At 42.4% G+C, this 9,893-nt stretch overlaps 1 protein-coding gene across 2 annotated transcripts in view; it reads left to right on the top strand.

Moving 5' to 3' along the window:
* Positions 1 to 11: 11 nt before the first annotated feature.
* The window catches only part of HOOK3 (hook microtubule tethering protein 3), a 97,981-nt gene continuing 88,099 nt past the window's right edge, over positions 12 to 9,893 (top strand). For both annotated transcript variants that reach the window (XM_075526905.1, XM_075526904.1), the window contains exon 1: positions 12 to 188. In XM_075526905.1, the coding sequence (XP_075383020.1) occupies positions 132 to 188 (57 nt within the window). In that variant the 5' untranslated portion in view covers positions 12 to 131. The remainder of the gene's footprint in view (positions 189 to 9,893) is intronic.

Raw genomic sequence — 9,893 nt, 5'->3', positions numbered from 1 at the left:
CGCGGGCGGTTTCTGTCAGGTCGCTCTGACGTGTCGACGCCGCGGCCCGGCCCGGAACGGGACGGGGCGGGAGGGGGCGCCGGCGGTACCGACCCGGCCGCGGCCGTTAGCCCCTTCGGCGGCGCCCCGCCATGTTCAACGTGGAGAGCCTGGAGCGGGCCGAGCTCGGGGAGAGCCTCCTCACCTGGGTGAGTGCCGCGGTCGCCAGGCTCCCGCCTGCAGCTGGGCCGCCTGGTGGGGACACGGCTCCGCGCTCCCCCCCCCCCTCCGCGGCCCTGCTCCGGCGGGAGAGAGGGGCCTCGCCCCGCCTCCCCAGCTCCCGCTCGGGCCGCGCCCTGGCTCTCGGGCCGGCTCCAGCCCGGCCGGGGTCGGCGGAGCCGTGGCGGAGCTGCCCCGCCTCGTCTAGCTGCGGCGGGGCAGGCCGCCTGGGGGCTGCCCGGGGCGGGGGCCTCCGCCGCCTTAGCTCAGCCCCCGCGGCGGGGGAACAAAGGAACCGGCGCCCCGCGGCGCCGCGACCGGCACGGCGGGGGCCCGGGGCCTGCGCCGGCGCGGCCGGAGGAAGCGCACCCAGGTGCGCCCCCCGTCCCCCCGTCGTGCGCCCGGGCTCGGCGGGCAAGGTGTTGCCCGTAGCTTTGATCCTTCCCCCGCCACCCGCGCCCTTCCTGGCCTGGGGGCGGTGTGTCAGTGCCGCGTTTTTCTAACCTGCTGGCTGCGCTCGGCAGGCTTTCGGACCAGAAACTTTCTTTTCGTCTGTTTCTTTCTCTGTGTTTTTAAGTAGTGCTTGAGCCTCGCGAGATAAAATTCACCCGTGAAGTCGAAGATAATACAGTATCAACCTGAGAATTACCCTTTCCTGTTTTAATGTTTGGAGCTTGGTCCACAAACATCTTCAGGTTGTGCTGTCATTCACAGACCAGCCAAAATGTAGTGGACATTGAACCTGGGTTTGCAGCTACTCTGTAATTTGAGCAGTGACTGTAACATAGCCATGAAACTTGTATTTCTGTAGCAGCTGATTTATTGGTTACCTGTTTGGAACCACTGGATTTGGTTTGGGGGCTGGGTTTTTTTTTTCCCCCCCTCCATAAGCAAAATTGCCAGGGAAATACCTGCTATATGAAACTCTGGAGTACAACTGATGGTTGAAGAGAAATAGAGATTTTCTCTTTCAGATGTTTAGCTGTGCAAGGCCAGAGCTGGCTAAACCTGTGGTAGTGATGACTAAGTTACTGGGGAATGACAGGTTAGGTTTCTCTGTGAAAGTCAAAAGGGGATGAGCAAGGGAAATTCAGTGATTGTTAGAGGTGCGCAGGTGGCCTAGGAAAGTACAAAAGGTGGAGGTTTTGGGGAAGAGTGTGCCCCAGTGCTTCATACAGGTCTGGAATAAGTAACCCAGTTTCTCTTTCCTTCACATTCCTGCCAGTCTTCGCATCTTTGTTGCGGTTGGCCACTTTTCCTGCTTTTGGCTTCCCATGCTTGCTTTTTCAGGTGTTGGGAACGAAAGTCCTCTTACAGATAGAATTCATGAGGAAGTCGATGCATGTGAATCCTGGCAAAGAAAGGCTGAGCGAGAGACTCAGTGCTAGGAGAAAGAGGAAGGTTTACTGGAGGGTGATGGAGGAAGATCTGTTGCTATACGCTGCTAGTTTCCCTGTGTTTTCATTTTAGCTGTTTTAGATATGCTCCTCTTGCATTCTCTGGCAGTAAAGCAGTTGTGCCAATGTGAGGAGCTTAAGCTTGAAAGCTTACCTAGCAAGTGGTTGCAGTCCCAATGTGTTCCTTACTCCCCAGATTTCCAGATAACCAACAGCCCTTTCCTTTGCATGTAAGACTGCTGTACTTGAAACATGTAAGCTGCTGCAGAATGAATGAGATTGAATTTTCTCTTGTATGGTATTGGCCTGCTAAGAGTGATTTGAACTGTTGATCCTACCCATTATCCAATCACAGGTTAGACAAAATTGTTAATGACCTGAGTATATTTTGTCAAAGTATAGCATCTGTGCAGAAGCCTGTGTCAAGTCTGAAAAGACTTCAAAACTAAAAATATTCTAATATTCTGTTACATAAGTATGCTGTTCAAATTTGATTTTGAGGTGTTAATATTTAAATAAAGTTGTTTTTAAAACTTCATATGGTTAAGGTGTTTGCTAACTAGTGAGGGAGATCACAAAATGCAGAGTCATAAGGCAGTGGCTACTTCCCTGTTCCCCAAAAGAATTCTTTGTACAGCCAAATATAGTACAAACCACTGGTTTATATGTGTTTGAAAGGATTGTTTTATCAACTTCTGAACATGTTGAAATGCAGTGGAAGTTGGATTAGTCTTGATAGAAAATAAAATAAGAATCACTGGTTCTTGTTTGTGGTGATGAACAGGACAAGTGTATTTATATGGAGTCTATTCAGTGTTAATGAAAATCTCTGCTGATTTTCTTGGATTAAACGAAAAAATAGTGGAAAGAACTAGTGATTTGTTTGGCTGTTTTTCCTTGCCGCATTTGAGGTTGAAGGTTGAGGCAATTGATTTGTTGAGTGGCAAACTTTACTGTTACCCTTGAAAATAATTCGCACTTTCTTAGAAAAGCTAAACCATTGAAAAAAATTACGTTGGCACAAGAAGCTGTCCTGGAAAAGTAGCCATAAAAATGGAAAGCTTAGAGAGAGAAATTGCAGCAACAGAAAAAGTCCTGTGGCATTGACCATCTGTAGGAATTGTTACTCATGATATGGTCATGTTTGAGCAGTAGTTAGTATTTATAATCTTCGGTCCTGAAACTGTACCTATCCAGTGGAGTCTTATCCTGTCTGTAGTAATGCTCCATGAAGATCCTTTTACATTTCTAACCTTCGCACCTCCTCAGATATTCAGTGGATCAAGAAACTAGCTGCATCTTTTTCATTAGCAGAAATATTAGTAAATCCTTCTTAAACAGCATTAGAATTAGTCAACACGTTTCTTAGATGAATATGTGGAGTTAACGGGTTATTTTTAAAATTCCGGTGTTTTTGTGTGAATGTGGCTTTGCAACAGACTTAGTTAAAAAAAAAAAAAAAAAAAGAAGAAAGGTGGTTTCAGTTTATTCCAGGATACAAGAAACTTGCAAAAGAGGCAATGAAGTTTTTTAGTCCTCAGTGAAACTGGCTGTATAAACAAGATATGTTTTTTGCCTGGCTTTCTCTCAAGTCCCATGATGATTCTTGGGAAACTGTTCATTTAGATGGGAGACTAGAGCTGTCTTAATTGCAGTTTATGCATACCTGGGATGGCCAGTCTTTTCCATTATGCCAGAGAACCTGGCTGTTCTTAAGAACTGGTTTGACCTCCCAGATTGCTTGCTTCACATTCATATAGAAGTACTTGAACTGGTTTGTCTGTGTTTTAAGTAGAGTAGATAAGGCTTTCCACAAGTCTGAGAACCTGTTCAGCCTAAACTGAATGTTTGCTGGGGTGGATGTAGGGTGAGATGAAACTGCTCCTCCCTCTGCCAACTCATGGTTTTAATGAATGAGAATATCCCTCAAGCCTTTTACCTTGCATGCTTGCAATTTCTATTCTGGTATCTTTAAGATGGAGCAAACTGCTCACCTGTGAATATGTTTTGTTTTATTCTTTAATATTTCACCAACACTCCCATTTTTGGTGTTATGCTCTAGCTAGCTTGGGGTGTAATTCTCATTTTTTTTACCTCTTAGACAGCATTGTCAAATGAGTTCCTGAATCGTTTTTGTTCAGGATTTTAAACAGCTGGGAGAACTTTTGCTTCCTACCACTTTAGCAGGTGACTGTGATGTTATTTTGAGGCAGCCAGGGTAGTAGCAACTCGAGTGAAACTGAGTGAAGGACTGGAGCCCAGCTACTGACATCTCAAAGTTGGTATTTATACTTTAGCAGTGTTTGCAGCCTACTGTAATTGCAGAACTATTAATCTACCAAAAATCTCCCAGAAGCCTCTTCTGAGACTATTCTAGGCACTGTGGTATAGTTATCCAAGCTGCACTGCAGCCAAAGCAGTTTAGAAAAATGTGGCTGTGAGGTAAACCTGCAATGATACTGAAATTGTTTCAGCATATCTAATAGATTCACAACATCTTTTCTGTTTAAAACTTATGACTGGTTCACATATGAACGCATGGATTTTTTTTTTCTTTGTAGTGTCAGGAGTGCTTTTAACTCGGATACATCACTGAGTTGTTTCTTAAAACATGGAGAGCTGTCAAGCGTGCATGTGGCAGTTACACTTTATTATGTCGATGTGAAATCAGTGTGATGGCTACAGGCTTTTGCTATGTAAGCTGAGAAATTTTCTTTTTTAACATAGAACTAAGATGTGATACTGAAAAGATTACTTAACATTGGTATGTAAACAGCAGGATTCCTCAAAGAGGTCACTGCTGCCTGGTTGTAAGTAGCAGATTGCTGTGGAGATGTCATGAACTTTCTTTCCTTCATTATGATAACTATCTCTTATTTTGCTATGTGCTGCCTCCACCAAGCTGCATCTTGCCTGCTTTCTTTCTCTTCCAACCCTCAAGGCCAAATATAGTTTCTGTGGTAGACATGTCAAAACTTTTATGATAAGTGAGAATTTTGTAAGCACTGTACAAGACCTCTGTTTTGGCACACTCCATTTTAAGAGCACTAGGCCATTTATGTAGTATCAGTCCTTTGACCTTGCTCCTTTCCAGCTGAAAAATCTTCTCATTACAGTGTATCTGTCTTCTGTGTGGTGGCCTATCCCCAACTGGAAGGATTTGCCTGTGTTTGAAATATAGAGACCATGTGAGCAAGTGTTGAAACAGATTTTGATTCCTCAGGAAGGCTGCCTGTAAATGCTTTGTAGGTACCCTTTTCAGAGAGGATCAAATCTGCTGGAATTTACTAGGAAAGCTGTGTTGTCTCCTACTGTCCAGTTACATCCTTTTTAGACTATGCTGTTCTTGATCCTTGTGCATCTATGGTTTTAAGTACTCTTCTGGTTTTTTGTAGGTACGAAGATTGTAGGAGACTTGCTAAGCCTGTTTAAACTCTTCCTTCTTTCAATCCCTGATCATTGACCACAAAGTTGTAGGGTTTCATTTTCTTCTGATGATATCATTGCATCAGCATCCCTTACCTCTTGAAGAAAACATCAAATTTCAAGAGTAGTTGATTGTGCTGGTGATGACAGCGGGTCAAGAAGATAGTTGTTTGAATATGTTGCTTTTCAGACAGAGGGGGAAAAAACACTGAGCTTGCCAGCAGTCGTGGAGCATGGGTTGAGGTATCTGACAGATCACAGCTCTTGTGTGTGCTGTGACAGACCAGTAGGTTGAGCAACCTTTTTTATTTTGGATGACCTCTCACTAAGATGCTAAAGAATTTGTTGCTCCACCCTTTTAGGGGCAATTGTCTAACAGTGATATTCTGAGCGTATCATTCACTATGTTTGAAGGAGGTGGGCTGTCTAGCACTATTATTAGGTTATAGGGTTTTTTTTTACCTATTGCTGACAGGTCAAGCAGAGGCAGAAGAACTCTTAAAGATTGTGTTGTAGAGCAAGTGATGTAAGGCTGAGAATATATGAATATGATAATTAAAGATAATAATGTACAGTTTGTATGTATTTCTCCCCACCCATTTTTTAAGTCAACAACAGGAAGGAAGGCTAAACACAGAATCTGGAGGTGCAGACATTATTCTTCATGTGTGCATTTTGACACAGTGTTAGATTTTCATTCTTTGGGGCTTTGTCCCAAATTCTGCCTTTTTTCAATTTACTGAAGAGCTGCTTTCTGAAGAGCTACTCTATAGCAGTGGTACATTTATAACAATTGGTAGTTCTCTGAAGAGCAAATACATTTAGATGTGATTCAATATGTGCTCAATTTCAGCTCCCAGTTCTGCCCCCTCATTTGGGGGGGGGGGGGGCGGATTGCAAGATGTTGCTTCGAGAAGAAAGATTTTACTGCTGAGAACTGTGAACCTTAAAACAGTATAAAGGAAACAACTTTTCTGTTAGCTTGTTCATCTCAAGGTGGGAGGTGAGGAGAGAAACCTGTTTCTATCTTATTTTTGAAATACTTAAACAGCTATTTCAAAGAGATGAAGTCAAATTGTGAATTTTGCAATTATCCTTGTCTTTCTTAATGTGAGACCATTTTGAGGCTCTTGAACTGGAAGATAATATTCTGACATTCTATTCTTCCTGGACCATCAACAGTCTTTGCTGCAATGTATTTGAATTCTGTAGAGCAATTGCAGACTTTCAAATTGTGGAACAGGGGAGGGAGAAGAAGAGGTGGCCAAGCCTCAGTTGTGCTTGCTGCTATCTGCTTTCTTGGCTGAGCTGAGGACTCTTGAGTACTATGATAGTTTGGAAAGACTTAACTAACTTCTGTTTGCCTCCAGCTTCAGAGCTTAAGTCCAGGGTTGCTTAATCAATTGAATTTGCAAGTCCTAGTCATTAATTAAAAAAAAAAACAAGCCGAGGTTATTGTCCACACAGCAACTAACACTAGGACAAGGTTAAGACAGGACTGCGTGGCTGAAAGCAAGGGGAAAAGGGTAGTAGTGTCCTTGTGGCTTCTGTTGCCAACAGCCTGGCAGGTCCTGCCACACAGGAAAGGGAAAGGGATTAACTCCTTCCCCATCCTACTGGTAGTGGTTTCCTGCCCTGCAGAGTATGCATGTGCTGTTTTCCTGGCTGCCTTACATTGCCATACGTGACTTAGTCATTCCTATGAGTTACTTAGTACTTCTCTTTTGGGGCAATGAACAAGAGACAGCACGGAAAGGAGGAGGAAAGTTTTGGTGGAGGGAAAAGCTCTGTAAGGTTAAAGGTGGGGGGAGTCCAGCCAGCACTCTACTTCAGCATGTCACAGGCAAAAGCTTCTGAATGAATACAAAACTGGAGTTTTGTTTCAGTGGAGTAGCTGGGGCCACAAAGGGATGGCAGCTTTTCAAAAGGGGCACACAGGAAATATTTTTGGAGTGGTGCATGTAGTGGAGCAAGTATTGCACACAAAGATGCATTGTAAATCTGATGATAATGTGCTTCAGCCCTAGAATTCGTAGGGCTCTTTCATGCCATTTAGTTGCAAGCTTCTTTGCAAGTGTACACTACACTGGAAGTGTAGTGCTTTGTGTCCTCTGTGGAAGTCCTGTTGACTGTTTGGACCTAAATCTCTCAGGGTAGCTAAGTTTAGATACTTAAGCTAAACAAGTGGGTATTCACACCCCATACGATGTATGTTTTGGGGGCATTAGATCTGGGAAATGAGCATCCCTGTTTTATTTGTTGCAGAGTTGCAAAGTATTACACGGGTTATAGCCTTTCCTGCTTTCCTGGATTATGCAAGATAAACCTTTGAGTGAATTTGCTTGCCATGACAACAAGGTATCCATAGTTTTACTTCAGGGTGGGAATAAGTAGAAATAAGTTTGTGTTTAACTGCAACAGAGTTTATGGTTGTTTTATCAGCTCTACTGTCCCTTTGGTGGTTAGGAAAAAAAACAGCAGGACTTGATCACTCTGGCATGGTTTAGCTGATTTTATTTTATGGACAATGCCAAAAGATGGTAGTCTGTTCCATGGTGGCTCCTGCCTTTCTTAAGGAATCATGGAATTTGGTCAGCCTCTGAAAAATCTTGTTCTGCATATCTACACAGTATCCATGAAGTTCAGGAAAATGTTTGCTGAAATACAAGTCCTGGAAATGGAGAAGACTTGAGCTGCAAGATATGCTAAATTTAGTGGTGTGCTATACATCTGTGTTACCAGGTCTAGAATCTGCTAAGTCTGAAATTTCTTAGCCTGATGAAAACTTACTGCCAACTCCCTCTGAATCCTGACTTTTAGCTGCTCAGTCTTTCTTACTCTTGTGATCCTGTGAAAGACTGTTTCTGCACTGATCAGAAAGTTTGTGCAGATGATATTTCAGTAGAACTTAGTGCTCTTGGATTTATCTTCTGTGCCTTTGGGGGAGAGTTCTTTATTCCACCTGTCAATAGAGACAGTACTTTTCATCTAAATTATAGCTGCAAGAGGGTGGAGTTGTGGGCTTTAAATAGTTATTCTTCTTTTTCTGCATTTTGCAAGGGGAAAGCTGTCTTCTATGTTCACCTTTTTGTTGTTGTTGTTTAAGTAATATTAGAAATATGTATAAATTTGGACTACAAGTATGCAATGTTTTTCTGGCTAACCACTAGCCAAGAAATTAATGGACTTTGCTTTCCCTTATGCCGTCAAATACAAGCTATGCCTTGCTGCCTGTCCTTTATCTTAGTATGGATCAATTTGGGCACATTTGCCTGGTGCTATTCAGGTTTCTAGTAGCCTAGCAGTCTTCATTCAGGATAAAAAGAATTTTGCTCTTTTGTTCATTGAGCACAGTTCTACTATTCGTATTTAACACCTAATTTTAGAGAACAGTTCCATTATCCTCCTTTGGTGAAACTTCATGCATCCCAGTTCTATGGGTTGCGTTATCATCTAAGCTTCTGTGAGTCAAAGAGTGCTGAAGACAGAAGATATCCTACACTTCCTATGTTTAATGTGACATCACTTTAATTATGTTATTTTGTCAACTCTGGGTAGTAGAGATGGAAATTTTTACACTCTGATCAGCAGAGGAAGCCAGTGGTTCACCTCCTGTAAGCCCTGCCATTTGTGTTTTCTTCCATGAGAAGATGTTTGTAGTCTTAAAAGGCACTTTTTTGGTGCCTTTTAAGTGCCTTTGGTGCCTTTTGGTGCCTTTAAAGTTCATTGGTGCTTGGTGGAGTGCAAACGTATGTATTCTATAAATGTGACTGTACTGAGGTAATGTTTGGCAGTTTTGCACTTCTTAATAGCTTGTATTTTGAGAAGAATAAGCATAAATGGTAAATATTACTTTTAAATAAAACATGATTAAGTAAATGAAAGCTTGGAAAGAACTGTTGGTTTACAGTGCTGTGTTTGGCCTTTGTATTATGTATCATATTTTCATTTCATCTTCATCACAAATGTTGTGTAGTATTCTTTTTCATCAGCTTCCTCATCTGGCTTTCAACTGAAAACAGGAGTACATTTGTTTTCTCCCCAGGAATTGGTAGATTAGTTTGTCTTCTCATGGATGTTTCTGAAATGGTTAAATCAAACACCATTCAGACTTGAGACTCTGTTCATTGTATCTTAATGTGTCATACTCGAAAACTTCAGTTAGCAATTTGGTGGTGATGCCAAGATACTGCAGTAATAAGTGGTTTATGCTGTCATGGCTGTCTCATCTCACGGTCCTTTAGTAAGTAAGCTTTAGTCAAGGTATCTCTTTGACTTTCTGCACTGTTTCTGCAAAGGAAATATTTAATCTTTGGAAGACTTAAACTATGAATGAAATACTTGGATTGAGATCTTTCATGGCTTTGGCCTGTTCAGGTATTTTGGGGTCGAGCACAGTATATATAAAATGAGAAGGAAATTAATAAAAATAACGTTCAACTCCCTGTCCCTGAAAGAATCCCCACCCTGGCCAGTAATCTAAAGACCTTGCAATTTCATTGTTTGGCTAATTGAGTGCCTAATGTTATGGCTGGATTGCGAAGTAACTCCTGAGATTTTAATAAGGAAAGTCTGACAACCTAAAAATCAGTGAAAAGAGCTGGAAATTCAAATTCTGGAATAAAACTGTTGCTTGTTGGAGAGCCTGGATCCCTTTGTTTGTTTCATGCAGCCTGCTGCTGTCTTGGAAAGCATGAAAAAATAGCTTATGGCATGACTATCCAAGCAGAAGATAGCAGTGCTTCCAACTGGGAGGAGAAGAATGGGTGAAGAAACCTTAAAGTTGTCTAGAAGCACAGGATCTGTTTTTAAGATAGGAATCCAATTATCATTATGACAGGTCTGGCTCAGTACAAGAATTTGGCATCTGAG

Source organism: Mycteria americana, chromosome Z (assembly GCF_035582795.1).
Source record: "Mycteria americana isolate JAX WOST 10 ecotype Jacksonville Zoo and Gardens chromosome Z, USCA_MyAme_1.0, whole genome shotgun sequence".
Classification (NCBI taxonomy): Eukaryota; Metazoa; Chordata; class Aves; order Ciconiiformes; family Ciconiidae; genus Mycteria; species Mycteria americana.
The sequence above is the reverse complement of the archived record's forward strand: the minus strand, read 5'-3'. Positions and strand labels throughout refer to the sequence as shown.